General features: G+C 42.8%; 1 protein-coding gene across 1 annotated transcript in view; it reads left to right on the forward strand.

Annotated features, from left to right (window-relative positions):
- MCPH1 (microcephalin 1) overlaps positions 1-17,164 on the forward strand; it is a gene marked incomplete at its 5' end in the record, with an annotated part of 367,307 nt that overhangs the window by 70,235 nt on the left and 279,908 nt on the right. Inside the window, 2 exons of the mRNA XM_038771659.1 lie at positions 4,561-4,598; positions 10,154-10,316. Of these exons, the coding sequence (XP_038627587.1) occupies positions 4,561-4,598; positions 10,154-10,316 (201 nt within the window). The remainder of the gene's footprint in view (positions 1-4,560; positions 4,599-10,153; positions 10,317-17,164) is intronic.

The raw sequence follows: 17,164 nt of genomic DNA on the forward strand, positions 1-17,164 counted from the left end.
TGTACTAAGCTCTTGACCAGTCTAGATTTTTTTCCCCTTTAATTTTTGGGGTTTTTTTTGGATAAAGTAATTTTTAGGTTCTGACCTCTCTAATTTTATCTTTTTCAAATACGAAATTATGTAGCATCTTTTTAGGAAAGGTATAATGGTTTTGAGAGGAAGATGGGGAAAGGGTAAATCAGAACATCCATTCGGCAACGATGAATAAAGCTCTTGACCAGTCTAGATTTTTTTTCCCCTTTTGTTTTTTGGGGGTTTTTTTGGATAAAGCAATTTTTAGGTTCTGACCTCTCTAATTTTAACTTTTTCAAATACAAAATTAAGTAGCATCTTTTTAGGAAAGGTATAATGGTTTTGAGAGGAAGATGGGGAAAGGGTAAATTAGAACATCCATTTGGCAACGATGAATAAAGCTCTTGACCAGTCTAGATTTTTTTCCCCTTTTGTTTTTTTGGGGTTTTTTTTTTGGACAAAGTAATTTTTAGGTTCTAACCTCCCTAATTTTATCGTTTTCAAATGTGAAATTATCTAGAGTCTTTTTAGGAAAGGTATAATGGTTTTGAGAGGAAGATGGGGAAAGGGTAAATCAGAACATCCGTTTGGCAACAATGAATAAAATTCAGACGTCTTCTAAACTGAACTGTTTATTATGGTACAATTCTTAAGGAATGAAAGAAAAACAAGCAAAAACACAATAGGAAATCCAGTCTGGATATAATTCTTAAAGCTACATGTTTTCTTTATGAATAGGGTGTTGATAACTAATTGGGATAGGTTTGTTGCCTCTTTTGGAAAGTTAAGGTCTGGTAAAAATGTGCTTTAGCCACTCACGGTGATGGTTCCCAGATGAATTTTCCCTCTACTGGGTAAGGAAAAAGTTGTTAATTGCAAAATGTTTTTTATAGTTAAAGCAACATGAAAAGTAAACAGCTTTTAAAGTTCTGTTAATGAAAACACATAAATTACATCCATTAAAGAAAAAAAGGAGCAAGAGCAATATAACCATTAAAAAGTTAATAATGTGATTTGTCAGTTTTCTACCAGACTCACATCTTAAAATATACAGCTTGTTATTGAAGTAGCAAGAACAAATGCGAGTTATACAAAGGACACACAGAATGAGTGATGTGGTACAGAATAGATCTTTTATCTGAAGAGCTATTTTAAATAACATCTGGTAAATTTTTGTATCTGGGTGAGGTTTTTAGGATAAAGTCAATAAAACCGTCATTAAAGTTGGTTGCTACAGTAATTGATCTAATCTTTTGTATCCTCTGGCATGTGATGGCTTACTTGCTCAATATAGTGTAGTTGTGAAGATGTAGATCTGTGTCAGTTTATGCCATAGTTTATGTTATACCCAAAGCAACGAACAACCGTACTAATTTTTGTTCATGTTCTGTTCCTGGAGACTGAAAGACACAACAGTATTTTCCCAAGCCAATCCCATTAGACAATGAAAAGAAAATGTGCAGTAAAAGAAGTTATAGTGGAACATTTAGATGCTATAGTTTGGAAATGTGACTGAGTTGAGTGAGGATGAGAAAATTACACAGTCCTTTTAAGTTCATTTATCACAAGCATTGAAATGAATCTTATCCTTTCAGAAGTTCTCCTTGTAATGCTGTTTTATCACTTTTTCCTCATTTACCCGCGCTTTAGGAATCACTTTTTAAGCCTGTGTTCTCTTCTAATTTCACCACTTGTATCAGCTGACTCAACTGATGCCTCAATTTAGCCTATTTCCTGGAAAGAAAGGACTGTCTTTCAACATGTGGTTAGTTCATACAATTTTATGAAATAGGAGTGCGTATTTTATACTGGCAACTGCAAGTGAAACAGTTGTATGAAATTTGCCCTTTATCTGAGTTTCAAGTACAGTCTGTGACTTGTTCATTTCAAATTGTAGTATTCCTCCCTGTCCTTGCTTAACCATTTCTAGCTCACTCCCCTCACCGGTCATGCAGTCACAGTGCTCTGCACACAGTAAGCGCTCAATAAATACGATTGATGATGGTGATGCAGGGCGGAAGGCCAACGCTAACCGTTTTGTACAGCGTCTGAGTGACCCTTTCCAAGCGTCCCCTCTAAGCTTCAGCCAAATTTGGCGGATTTAGGGTTTACTCAAAGAATGTGAGTTCTCTGTCTCCATAGAAGGCTCCAGAATGCTTCTTTTTCTCCTCAATGAAAAGTGAATTGCTGACCTTTCTTCATTCTTTCAGAAAGAGAGGCTGTAGTGGATTATACTCTTCACCTTGTCAAACAACGCAGCTCGTGACTCCATGGGCATAATCCAAATCTCCCATATCAGTCAATCAATCAATCATGTTTATTGATCACTGAGTCTGTGCAGAGCCCTGCACAAAGCTCTTGAGAGGATACCATAGACATTCATTCATTCAACCATATTTATTGAGCACTTACTGTGTGCAGAGCACTGTACTAAGCGCTTGGGAAGTACAAGTTGGTACCATATAGAGACGGTCCCTACCCAATAGCGGGCTCACAGTCTAGAAGGGGGAGACAGACAACAAAACAACGCATATTAACAAAATAAAATAAATAGAATAGTAAATATGTACAAGTAAAATAAATAGAGTAATAAATCTGTACAAACATATATACAGGTGCTGTGGGAAGGGGGAGAGGAAGGAGGGCGCTCAGTCTGGGAAGGCCTGTCCTGAGCTACGGGAGCTTACAATCTAGGAACAGAGGCAGATGCTAAAATAGAATATTTGTGGGGGGAGCAAAAAACCTGCAAACCTTTAAACATGTTATGCATAAGTACTACAGAGGGTGGGAGGAATCAGTCAGTCATATTTATTGAACACTTACGGTTTGCCGAGAACTGTACTAAGTGCTTGATGGGCTACAACATAATAATAAAATGACATATTTCCCCGCTCACGATGAGTTTACAGTCTAGCGGTGAAGTAACTTACCCAAAGTCCCACAGCGGCCAAGTGGCGAAGCTGGGATTCGAACCCAGATCCTTCTGACTCTCAAGCCTGTGCTCTGTCCACTAGCCCACACTGCTTCCCTAGCTTGTGGTGAAGAGCAAATTACTATATCTGATGTGCTCTCAGTGCTTTTCAAGAGCGTATATAAATTTAAAACATTGCGGTTTGTTTTTAAATCTTGAGATGGGAACATTGTCTGGGGAATCCAAGGGGCCTGAGGGATATATGTTTGTACGTATTTATTACTCTATTTATTTATTTTAATTGTACATATTTATTCTACTTATTTTATTTTGTTCATATGTTTTGTTCTCTGTCTCCCCCTTCTAGACTGTGAGCCCACTGTTGGGTAGGGACCGTCTCTATATGTTGCCAACTTGTACTTCCCAAGCGCTTAGTACAGTGCCCTGCACACAGTAAGCGCTCAATAAATACGATTGATGATGATGATGATGACTGTCTCTATATGTTGCCAACTTGTACTTCCCAAGCGCTTAGTACAGTGCTCTGCACACAGTAAGCGCTCAATAAATACGATTGATATATATATTGGACCGTCTCTATATGTTGCCAACTTGTACTTCCCAAGCGCTTAGTACAGTGCTCTGCACACAGTAAGTGCTCAATAAATACGATTGAATGAATGAATGAATTGTGAGGGATTCCAATCCTAGGTTTCAAACCTCCGGAAGAACTTTTTTTGTGGGTGACTGTCATTCATTCATTCAATTGTATTTATTGAGTGTTTAATGTGTGCAGAGCACTGTACTAAGTGCTTGCACTGTACTAAGCACTTGACTGTCCTCCGTAAGGGGCCGGGGTGAAGGGATAGCAGGGGGTAGACCTACATGCACTCGATTGCTTGGAGCAGCGGTGAACTTGGGGGAAGGAGGGAGACAAGGAGTGGGGAGGGTGGCTTTCTGTGAGTTTTTCGTGAAAGCCGCTTCTCAGGGACTTTTCCCAGGGAACCTCTGTCCCCGCCAAAATCCACAGAGAAAACCCCTGAGAAGCGACTTCTTTTACTGCACATTTTCTTTTCATTGTCTAATGGGACTGGCTTGGGAAAATACTGTTGTGTCTTTCAGTCTCCAGGAACAGAACATGAACAAAAATTAAAAAAATTGGGACTCCCCTGTCCCAAAATGGAAAACTGCAACCCCCTCTGCCCTTTGGCTCTTCCACATTCCCCAACTTCACCACCAACTGGGGATGCAGAGTAGAGGGGATGAGTCGCCGGGGCCCCGGCCTGAAGAAACGCCGGCCCGCCGAGGGTAGTTGATGGAAGGGATGGTGGGAGGGAGAGTTAAGTTGGCTCCCTTCCTCTAGGCATTGACCTGCCTGGAGACAGGGGCTACATCAGTTGACCCCTCCAGTTTTAGGACCGGAGGATGCCTTGACTCTTATGTTCTTCCCTCCTGAAACTTGAAGCCTCCATCCCATGGCTTGCCACTGGGCCTCCGATACATTCTTTCATCCTTTTTTTTTTTTTTTTAAGGGCTGCAACCTTTGTAGAACCTATTACAGTGGAGTTTCTGTGGGAAAAAATGATTTTCATATTTCTGACTTTGTTTTTTTGTTCCCTTTCTTTCGAAATCTCTAGCCAACAAGAACATTAGTCATGACAAGCATGCCCTCTGAGTAAGTACTGTTATTTTGAAGGTTGTTCTATTCCGTGTAAAATGTGAGTTGAATATAAGTGGGCTTCACTTTCACATGTGGCACTGAGTGAAACTTCTCTGTGGGCGACTTGGAAAGTGCATTATCGCACTTTGGGCATTTGCGTGCAGAGTTGTAAAATAGCTACTGGAATGTTGCTCTCTGTTTAAGTGAATATCAATATTGGAAGATTTGCATAAAACACACATCATTTGGAAGCATTTAAGAACAAGAAACTTTTGAAAATGTTTTGGAGCTGTAGCTTAAACTACTTCATAGTCCCATTTGTTCACAAACGGTTCAGAAGATGAGAGCTTTACTTCCCTTACACAGTTGAAATGCTGTGTCAGGAATGTTATTCATTCATTCATCGTATTAATTGAACGCTTATTGTGTGCAAAGCATTGTACTAAGCGCTTGGAAGTGCACAATATAGCAACAAACAGACACATTTCTGCTCACAGTAAGCTCACAGGCCAGAGGGGGAGAATGAACCAAGGCACCACTGACTTAGACGCTTGCTTTAGCTGAATTTCTGTTCAAGGAATATCAGCTTCAGTGTGGGGAGACACTCATGAAATATTAAAAGCAGAGGTCACTGTGGAGTTAATAATTTTCTGGCGTAGTCTTATCATTCTCCTTAAATGCTTATAAAATAAAGAACGTCCAACAAAAACACAATTCCATATTCTATGTTATATTTGGTTACAGTTTTTTGAATTCTTGTTTTAAAGGAGGGGGGTCGGGAACCATGCTGTTTGCACCACTCGCATATCTATTTCAGGTTTAAGACATTCGTCAAATCATTGACAGTTGTATGAAAATATATACCGAAAAAATGCAAGCATGTTTAAGGAACTTTCTCTAGCAACTTGTTTGTTTCTTTTTCACAGCATGAAATAAAAAGGCAGATACATGAAACATTTTTTCTTCCAACCCATTCGTGATTAATGTAAACAAATATGTATCTCTAATTTTGTCCACGTGTACTACAAAATGCATCAGCGTTAAGTGGAACAGTATTGAAGGGATTTAGGTTTTGGAGTGAGGACATAATTTCCCTTTAGCCTCACCTGGTTTCGTCAAAACAAAAAACTTCAGATTCATTTGGTCTTCTAAACAGGGAGTTTAAAAATATAATCTTGATTTGATTTTATACATAAATATATATATATGTATATATATGTGTGTGTGTGTGTGTATACATATATATAATATAATCTTGGTTAGATTTTAGATCTAGACTGTGAGCCCACTGTTTGGTAGGGACCGTCTCTATATGTTGCCAACTTGTACTTCCCAAGCGCTTAGTACAGTGCTCTGCACACAGTAAGCGCTCAAAACATACGATTGAATGAATGAATGAATCTATATGTATATATGCACACATATATGTAAATGTGCTTTTTATTGACCTTATTCCTGCTCTTCTACACACCTGCTTTCCCCCTTATTCTCTTCACAGTCAAAGGCAAGGTTGACAAGCACTATCTCCATGGAAATTAGGTTGGATGGAAGGCACTTGGTTCCAAACAAACACTTAGGCAGGGAAAGATACAGCCTCTCCTAATTAATAATAATAATAATGGCATTTATTAAGTACTTACTATGTGCAAAGCACTGTTCTAAGCGCTAGGGAGGTTACACGGTGATCAGGTTATCCCTCGGAGGCTCAAAGTCTTATAATAATAATAATAATAATGGCATTTATTAAGCACTTACTCTGTGCAAAGCACTGTTCTAAGTGCTGGGGGGATACACGGTAATCAGGTTGTCCCATGTGGGGCTCACAGTCCCCATTTTCCAGATGAGGGAACTGAGGCCCAGAGAAGTGAAGTGACTTGCCCAAAGTCACACAGCTAACAATTGGTGGAGCCGGGGTTTGAACCCATGACCTCTGACTCCAAAGCCCAGGCTCTTTCCACTGAGCCACGCTGTTTCTCTGTTGACATTCCTCACCACTCCCTACCCAAAGGAAACTGCCCGGAGGATGTGGGAGTAGAGGAGGAATAAAAACATCGTACTTAGGCCCTGCAAATCTGGATTTCACCGGGAAAAGCTCCGACTGGAAATGTTAAGAAGGATTGAATCAAGTCCCTGGGTGGCAGCTGTTTCGGAAGCGTAGAGAGTAAAAGCGGAACGTACATTTAAGGGCGGAGGGGCCCTGGGCTACCGCCCCAGAACAACTAATTTCTGTGTAGTGAGCCTCTTGGAGGTTTCATTTACCTATTTTCTTTCAATGGGTTTACTTTATAGCATGTGGTTTTTGCTAGCTCCTTTCCCACGAGTCTGTTGTAAGTTAGAGCAGAGCTGCGCACCCAAGTGCTTCCGGGAAGGAATGGGGGTGAGGACGCAAAGGGAATTGGATTCCGCTGCCACTCCAGAAACCCAAGAACCTCTGAGGGGGCTTCCACATTCACTTAACTCAGCTGACTCGATAATGCTCTAAAGTCCGTGAGGCAACTCTGAGATAGATGCACAAGGTGCTTAGTACAGTGCTTTGCACATAGTAAGTGCTCAATAAATACGATTGATGATGATGATGCACAGCCAAGACCTTCCGGCGCCCAGACCCTTTTGCTCACGACTTCTCAGGGGAGTAGATTAGAAAACTTAATAATTCCCAATAGATCCCTTTCCCACTTGGCAGGTGGAACCGTTTGTGTCTCTCCTTCCCTCCTTCTCCCCCTTTTACTTCCTGCTGTTCTTACTTTAGCCTTCCGCAGGTTCCCAGGCTGGAAAAAGTTGTCAGGGCTTCTTCTCGACTGTGAGCCCGTTGTTGGGTAGGGACCGTCTCTATATGTTGCCAACTTGTACTTCCCAAGCGCCTAGTACAGTGCTCTGCACACAGTAAACGCTCAATAAATTCAGTTGAATGAATGACTGAATAGTGGGGTGGCAATGAGCAGTCTTGGGAAGGGGACCCCAGAGATTCTGACTTCTTAGTCAATCCTACGAGAAAGTCACCAGCTCATCACGTTAAGGACAGCTTTCTCTAAGCCATTCTCTCCCTCAAGGCGTCCTTCCCCTGACCTGGAATGCCCTCCCTCCACACAACCGCCAAGCTAGCTCTCTTCCTCCCTTCAAAGCCCTACTGAGAGCTCACCTCCTCCAAGAGGCCTTCCCAGACTGAGCCCCCTTTTTCCTCTCCTCCTCCCCACCCCCCCGCCCTACCTCCTTCCCCTCCCCACAGCACTTGTGTATATATATATATATATTTGTACAGATTTATTACTCTATTTTACTTGTACGTACTTACTATTCTATTTATTTTGTTAATGATGTGCATATAGCTTTAATTCTATTTGTTCTGACGATTTTGACACCTGTCTCCATGTTTTGTTTTGTTGTCTGTCTCCCCCTTCTAGACTGTGAGCCCGCTGTTGGGTAGGGACCGTCTCTGTATGTTGCCAACTTGTACTTCCCAAGCGCTTAGTACAGTGCTCTGCACACAGTAAGCGCTCAATAAATACGACTGAATGAGTGAGTGAATACCCTAAACCCTACTTTTCCTTTGACTATTTTCTCTGTGACTGCTGCAGGTAACCTGTCTCTCGTACCCCTTTTCCACCGGGGTCAGATCAGGGTGCGGCTGCCTAGCCCCCAGGTGACAAAGGCCCAGGTTCAGACATTATTTCATTTCAGAAGCCTTCACACCTACTCTGCTACTTTTAACTAATTTTTCTCTGGCCTCCTCACTCCCATGCCCCCTAGGACAATTCAGCCACCTCCTCAGGATTTCCCTGAACACTGGACTCTTCACTCGCCACACACCAGGAACAGTTCAACTATCGCCTCAGGGCTCCCCTAGTCACTGGCCCAAGGACAATTCAGTCATCTCCCCTGGGTTTTACCAGATTAAGTTGTTATTGCTGTCATTTATTAAGTTGTTATTTCTGTCTTTTACCTCAAGGACCCCATCATGACCCTTTAATCCCGCTTCCAGCCAATTCCTCACTACTAGATTTAAAGCTTTCCATCACCTTGCCCCCTCCTACCTCACTTCCCTTCTCTCCTTCTACATCCCAACCTGCATACTCCGCTCCTTTGCTGCTAATCTTCTCACTGGGCCTCAATCTCGCCCCGTCCCACCGCCGACCCCGGCCCGCGTCCTACCTCTGGCCTGGAACGCCCTCCTTCCTCAAATCCTCTAATCACTCATCCCCCCCTTCAAAGCCCTACTTAGAACAGTGCTTTACACATAGTAAACACTTAATAAATGCCATTATTATTATTACTGAAGGCTCACCTCCTCCAAGAGGCCTTCCCAGACTAAGACCCCCTTTTCCTCAGCTCCCTCCCTTTGGCATCATCATCATCATCATCAATCGTATTTATTGAGCGCTTACTATGTGCAGAGCACTGTACTAAGCGCTTGGGAAGTACAAATTGGCAACATATAGAGACAGTCCCTACCCAACAGTGGGCTCACAGTCTTAAAGGGGGCATCACCTCAACTCACTCCTGCTCTTCCCATATCTCCCCACCCCACAGCACTTATGTATATATCTATAATTCTATTTATATTGTTGCCTGTTCACTTGTTTTGATGTGTATATATCTATAATTTTACTAATTCTACTAATTTATATTGATGCCTATTTACTTATTTTGATGTCCACCTTCCCCCTTCTAGACTGTAAGCCTGGTGTGGGCAGGGATTGTCTCTATTGCTGAATTGCTCTATTGCTGAATTGTATTTTCCAAGCGCTTAGTACAGTGCTCTGCACACAGTAAGCACTCAATAAATGATTGAATGAATGAACTTATGTACATATCTGTAATTTTATTTGTTTGTATGATGCCTTCCTCTCTCCCCAACACCGTAAGCTCCTTGTAAGTGGGGATTATGGCTGTTTATTGTTGTATTGTACTCTCTCAAGTGCTTAGTACAGTGGTCTGCACACAGTAAGCACTCAATAAATACAAATGAACGAATGAAACAGAGGTTAATCGGTATTTATCGATCATGTCTGAGGGCATGAAACATGTCTACTCATTCTATCGTAGCCTTCTGAGCACTCTGCCCACAGAAGGCAAGCCATAATAATAATAGTAATAATAATGATGGTATTTGTGAAGCACTTACTATATGCAAAGCACTGTTCTAAGCGCTGAAGAGGTTACAAGGAGATCAGGTTGTCCCACTGCGGGCTCACAGCCTTAATCCCCATTTAGCAGATGAGGGAACTGAGGTCATCATCATCATCATCAATCGCATTTATTGAGCGCTTACTATGTGCAGAGCACTGTGCTAAGCGCTTGGGAAGTACAAGTTGGCAACATATAGAGACAGTCCCTTCCCAACAGTGGGCTCACAGTCTAAAATCCAGAGTAGTTAAGTGACTTTCCCAAAGTCACACAGCTGACAGTTGGTGGAGCCGGGATTTGAACCCATGACCTCCGACTCCAAAGCCATACGCACTGTTGATTTGTTGAATGTGTTTCTCCAGGGGTATAGCTGTGGTCGTATCTTAAGTGGACGAGCTTCGGCAACGGCAACCAACTGTGGTCTTTCTCATTGTCTTGTTTGGCAGGAAGCAGAATGTCATCCTTCAGGTGGTGAAGACCCTAAAGGGCTTTTCATGTCTGCACACTGTATGCGAGACCACGACCCACGTGGTGGTAGGAGCTCCTCGGCGCACTCTGAACGTCTTGCTGGGAATTGCCCGCGGTTGCTGGATCGTGTCTTATGAGTGGGTGAGCGAGCGATCATCAATCGTATTTATTGAGCGCTTACTGTGTGCGGAGCACTGTACTAAGCGCTTGGGAAGTCCAAGCTGGCAACATATAGAGACAGTCCCTACCCAACAGTGGGCTCACAGTCTACAAGAGCGGAGCTGGAAATGGCCCTCACTGTGATGGGCGCGGTCATTCCCGGGCGGTGACCCGGAATCCCCTGCCGATCTAATAATAATAATCATCATAATAATGGCATTTATTAAGCGCTTACTATGTGCAAAGCACTGTTCTAAGTGCTGGGGAGGTTACAAGGTGATCAGGTTGTCCCACCTGATCTAGAGCTTCGTTAGCCTGTACATTTTCCCGTCAGTCGTTGGGGCCATTCGTTCTGTCTGCCCGGTTGGATTGGCGTTAAAGCCCAGGGTTGGAGAGAGCAGCGCGGCTCAGTGGAAAGAGCCCAGGCTTTGGAGTCAGAGGTCATGGGTTCAAATCCCAGCGCTGCCAGTTGTCAGCTGTGTGACTTTGGGCAAGTCAGTTCACTTCTCTGTGCCTCAGTGGCCTCATCTGGAAAATGGGGATAAAGACTGTGAGCCCCCCGTGGGACAACCTGATCACCTTGTAACCTCCCCAGCGCTTAGAACAGTGCTTTGCACATAGTAAGCGCTTAATAAATGCCATCATTATCATTGTTATTAGGGCGGGGAGCCAGGGACCGGCGGTTGGATCCAGTCATGTGGTCAACAGTCATCGTGTACCTCGAGTTTGGAAGACGGCAGGGCAGGCTAAGCGGGGAATGAGGGGGCAGAGTGAGGGGGTCTCACAGTCCGAATCGTCTTTTCCCATTTGGGCTAGAAATGGCCGAGCCCTGTGCGATCCCCATCGTCAGAACCGTTAGTAGTTGCTCAAAAGCAAAAAGAATCTCACGATTGTTTTTACAGATGTATTTGCTTAAGATGAAACGTGCTCATTTGCTCCCATTTGGAAATTTTTATTCTAGGCATACCTATCCAAAGTTCATATTTTCCGTCATTTCTGTGCATTAAGTGTGATTATTTTCTTAAATACATCATTGTTTTCCCAATTTTAGACAGAATCAATTGCCTGTTTTCCATTCTCTTTTTGCTTAGACTTTATATCTGCCTCTCAGTGTGATCACCCCACATCATTGCTTTGTGTGTTAATATGCTAACATTTTGCACTTAGTAAGCCTTTTTCCTCAGGAACTAAACCTCTGAGCTTAATTCCTAGAGCCTTGATTTAAACCAGAAAAATGAGACCAGAGAATAAATTGCTAGTCTATTTCTTAGAGGGCAAGAACTATTTTCTTTCTCTTCTTTTCTTTATATAGACCGTGAGCCCTGTGTGAGACAGGGACCGTGTCTGACCTGATTATTTTCTATCTACCCCAGTGCTTTGTGTAGTGCTTGGCACGCCTCCTGAGTATATGTTTGTAAGCTGTGAACCATGTATTGGAAGGAAGGAAGTCCAGGAAAGAGAAGAAGAAGGAAAAGGAAAAGGAGAGGGAAGATGAGGAGGAGGAGAATGACTGCTGATGGAAATTTTGAGAAACGGCATGGATAGAGCACAGGCCAGGGATGATGATGATGATGGCATTTATTAAGCACTTACTATGTACAAGGTACTGTTCTAAGCGCTGGGGAGGTTACAAGGTGATCAGGTTGTCCCCTGGGGGGCTCACAGTCTTAATCCCCATTTTACAGATGAGGTCACTGAGGCACAGAGAAGTGAAGTGACTTGCCCAAGGTCACACAGCTGACAAGTGGCGGAGCCAGAAGGATCTGGGTTTTAATGCTGCTTCCCCTGCTGTGTGATCTTGAGCAAGGGACTTCACTTCTCTGCGCCTCGGTTACCTCAGCCGTAAAAGGGGGATGAAGATTGTAAGCCCCATGTGGGACAGAGGTTGTGTCCAACCCAATTTTCTTGCATCTACCCCAGCACTTAGTACAGTGACAGGCACATAGTAAGCGCTTAACAAGTACCACAATTATATTTATGCTATTCACCTATAAAGATGGGTGCTAGCCAGGACTCCTACCTAAAATGTAGGTAGGGGGATGCAATAATAATAATGATGATGGCATTTATTAAGCACTTACTATGTGAAAGCACTGTTCTAAGTGCTGGGGAGGTTACAATAATAATGATGGCATTTATTAAACGCTTACTATGTGCAAAACACTGTTCTAAGCACTCGGGAGGTTACAAGGTGATCAGGTTGTCCCCCGGGGGGCTCACAGTCTTAATCCCCATTTTACAGATGAGGGAACTGGGGCCCAGAGAAGTGAAGTGACTTGCCCAGAGTCACACAGCTGACAATTGGCAGAGCCGGGATTTGAACCCGGGACCTCTGACTCCAAAGCCCGGGTGCTTTCCAATGAGCCACACTGGAAGCCAACCTTTATTTTGCATTATAAAATCAAACACTTAAGAAGCGTGGACAGTTGATTTAGATCTACAGTGTTTAAAATTTTTTTAGCACTTAGAGTGGGGAACTCTGTCCATAGTGGATACCCGATGAAGCGAGTTCATATATTTATATTGCAGGCTGTCTTGTGTATCCAGTTGCAGCTTGATGTGAGGATGCTAGATTAAAAAAAAGAAGTGCTGGCTTTCCTCAAGCTTTTGATAGCACTATCCATGGGTGCTATAGCACACTCTAGAATGGCGTCGTTCTTCACACCACAATTTCAGACATGCTGCAATGCAAGCCTGTCTCCTGCTTCACTGAAGCTGCCAGTTCGTTCATTCATTCATTCAATCGTATTTATTGAGCACTTACTGTGTGCAGAGCACTGTACTGTGCGCTTGGGAACTACAAGTTGGCAACATATAGAGACGGTCCCCATTTATTCATTCATTCAAACGTATTTATCGAGCGCTTCCTGTGTGCAGAGCACTGTACTGAGCGCTTGGGAAGTACAAGTCGGCAACATGTAGAGACGGTCCCTACCCAACAACGGGCTCACAGTCTAGAAGGGGGAGATAGACAACAAAACAAAACATGTGGACAGGTGTCACGTCATCAGAATAAATAGAATTAAAGCTAAATGCACATCATAAACAAAATAAATAGAATAGTAAATACGTACAAGTAAAATAGAGTAATAAATCAGTACAAACATATATACAGGTGCTTTGGGGAGGGGAAGGAGATAGGCCTGGGGGGATGGGGAGGAGGAGAGGAAAAAGGGGGCTCAGTCTGGCTTCAGGGATGTGGTATTTATTCTGATGGTATTGACACCTGTCTACTTGTTTTGTTGTCTGTCCCCCACTTCTAGACTGTGATCCCGTTGTTGGGTAGGGACCGGCTCTATATGCTGCCGATTTGTACTTCCCAAGTGCTTAGTACAGTGCTCTGCGCACAGTAAGCACTCAATAAATACAATTGAATGAATGAATGAATGTGGTGATGGGGTGTCTTTGCCTGTACTTCCTTTGTCGAAAAATGTAATCGTCAGGTAATGGCTAAGGACTCTTCCACACGCAGAATAGTATCATCCATGCAGCAGTGGGTCACTGGTTTGTGCGTTAATAATTTAGAGGTACGTTGTGACTCGGGCCAGGAAGTGTGCTAAAAGGAATGAATTGCACCTCAGAGATCACACCTTCAGGGAAGTGAGGGGATTTGGAAATCAGACTTTCCAACTCTGGAATGGGATTCATGGATATTCTCTGATGCGCCCTGGCTCCTTTAATACCTCAGCTACGTATAATGCAACTGGCAGGCCGTGTCTCCCGAACTGTGGTTATGTAGAGGAAGGCTTAGGAAGCCTCGTCCTCTTCTGCGCACCAAATAGCCATTTCTTCCTGGATTTGTGTGGACAACAGCCTCATCTTCCCTTAATGAGAACGGCTAAAGTGGTTTCTGTTAGGGGCTTGGACCAAGAACCATCTGGTGTGCTATGAAATACCATTTGTTTTGCAAGTCTTCTTGGTAGAAAATCCTGGCTTGTGTAGTAGTAATAGTAGCTGTAGTAGTAGTAATATTGTAGCCAAAAGGAAAGCGCGCAGGATTAGGAGCCAGGAGGCCCAGGTTCAAATCCAGGCTCCCCGACTGCCTGTGCGACTGTGGGCAAATCATTTAACCTCTCTGGGCTCAGTTTTCTCATTTGCAAAACGAGGATAAGATAGATTAGGAACACTGTGTGGGCAAGGAGTATACCTGATTCGTTCATTCAGTCGTATTTATTGAGCGCTTACTGCGGGCAAGGCATTGTACTGAGCGCTTTGGAGAGTAATAATAATAATAATAATAATGGTAATTGTTAAGCGCTTACTATGTGTAAAGCACTGTTCTAAGTGCGGGGGAGGTTACAAGGTGATCAGGTTATCCCTTGGGGGGCTCACAGTTTTAATCCCCATTTTACAGATGAGGTAACTGAGGCACAGAGAAGTTAAGTGACTTGCCCAAAGTCATACAGCTGACAGTACAGTGTAACAACAAAAAGAAACATTCCCTGTTCACAACGATGACCATAGCATATAAGTGCTGTATAAGTGACATTATTATTATTATTATTATTCATTCAATCGTATTTATTGAGCACTTACTGTCTGTAAAGCGCTATACTAAGTGCTTGGAAAGTACAATTCAGTAACAAAGAGACATATAATTATGGCATTTGTTAAGCACTTACTGTGTACAAGGCACTGTACTAAGCGCTTGGAAAGTACAATTCAGTAACAAAGAGACATATAATTATGGCATTTGTTAAGCACTTACTATGTGCAAGGCACTGTACTAAGCGCTGGGGTGGATACAAGCACATCGGGTTGGACACAGTCCCTGTCCATATGGGGCACTTTACAGATGAGGTAACTGAGGTCCAGAGAAGTGAAGTGACTCACCTGAGGTCACACAGCAGACAAATGGAGGAGCCGGGATTATTTTATTATTGAGCACATACTATGTGCCACCAGACACTTTCCCTGTCCCACACTGGGCTTACAATCTAAGTGGAGATTGGTAGGTATAATAAATACGATTAAATGAATGAATGAATAGTAGATACAATTGAAAGGTGAGGAAGTGAAAAATTTGCAATCTAAAATAACAATGTCAGAAGAATTGAGGACACTGTTCTTGAAAGCAGGACATCTTAGACTTCTCCCTACTCCTTCCCCAGTGTTCTGAATGATCCAATTCCTCTCCCCCTCGTCCCCCTCTCCATCCCCCCCATCTTACCTCCTTCCCTTCCCCACAGCACCTGTATATATGTATATATGTTTGTACATATTTATTACTCTATTTATTTATTTATTTTATTTGTACATATCTATTCTATTTATTTTATTTTGTTAGTATGTTCGGTTTTGTTCTCTGTCTCCCGCTTTTAGACTGTGAGCCCACTGTTGGGTAGGAACTGCCTCTATATGTTGCCAATTTGTACTTCCCAAGTGCTTAGTACAGTGCTCTGCACATAGTAAGCACTCAATAAATACGATTGATGATGATGATGATGAAGATTGTCTTCAAAGTGATTGATCTCTGGCAGAGGCCGGACGGCTCTCTGGGGAAGGGGAGACCTCCCCGCCAAAGCTCCAGACTTCAAAAGTCTCCAATTCACATGGCTTCCTCATTTATAGCCCATCTCTCGCTCTCGCAGGGGAATCTGGTGATTGACAGCGGGATTGAGGGGTTCTTTCTCCTTAGGGTTTAGGAAAAGTACCAGAAAAAAACTTTTCATCAATTCCCATGTGAGGAATGGATTTAGAGGTGACAGATTCCCATTGGAGAGATTTAAAGCATCAATTCCTTACAGATAGGAAAGGCCCTGTCCAGAAAGTCTTTAGAGCCCATCCCCGAATCAAAATATCACTGGAAATTTAGAACTAAAGGTCAGTGACACCAAGGTTGTGGAGTAAGGACCCTCTCCCCACCCAAACATTTTTTGGGAGTTAGTCACAATTTGCTTGTTAGACTCTATTAAGAATCACCCTGTAAATTGGCCCCAAGGAAACCAATATTCCAGGGTTTCTGTTGTATTATTTGGCAATTACTTGTAATGTTCCCAAATTAAATGGTGTGCATGGGGACCCACTTGTGCATATTGGACAGATAAATGGGATAGTTGTTTGCTTTGTTTTTTTACCACAGAATTCAGTTCAAGGCCCCAGTCTTTAAGAAAATATGTTCTGTATTTCCCAGGCGCTTACGGCCGATCATGACTCTGATGTTACACCACACAATTCATTACTTTCAGCCAAGGGAATAATTTCTGTTATTCCTGCGTCACGACTAAATTGTCTGGAGCATTTTCACAAATAGGGAGCCCAGTGCAGAGAGTTCCTTTCGCCAAAGTGACATAATAAGAATAATGATATTTGTTAAGTTCTTACTATGTGCCAAGCACTGTTCTAAGCACTGGGGTAGATACAAGTAATCAGGTTGCCCCACATGGGACTCACAGTCTTAATCCCCGTTTTACAGATGAGGTAACTGAGGCACAGAGAATTTAAGTGACTTGCCTAAAGTCACTCAGTTGACAAGGGGCGGAGCCGGGATTAGAACCCACAACCTCTGACTCCCAAACCCTGGCTCTTTCCTCTAAGCCATGCTATTTCAAAGGAAAGACATCTGACTGAAATGTATATGAGGGTTCCTTATCTTGTTTTCCTGTTGCCAAATGTCAATAAAATTATATTCATTGCAAAGCATGGCTAGGTACTTAGAAATAAGAGAAGCAGATATTTTGAAAGTTTTAAATAATAACCCCAGATCTGTGTTCTATTCACTTCTCGTCAACAGCAGTACTTGCTCTTTTATTTCTTACAATCGTATCTCCTCACATTCAGCTACATTTTGGAGTTTTCTTGAGCCGATATGTAGTCTCCTTTTTTGATTC

Source organism: Tachyglossus aculeatus, chromosome X1 (assembly GCF_015852505.1).
Source record: "Tachyglossus aculeatus isolate mTacAcu1 chromosome X1, mTacAcu1.pri, whole genome shotgun sequence".
NCBI lineage: Eukaryota > Metazoa > Chordata > Mammalia > Monotremata > Tachyglossidae > Tachyglossus > Tachyglossus aculeatus.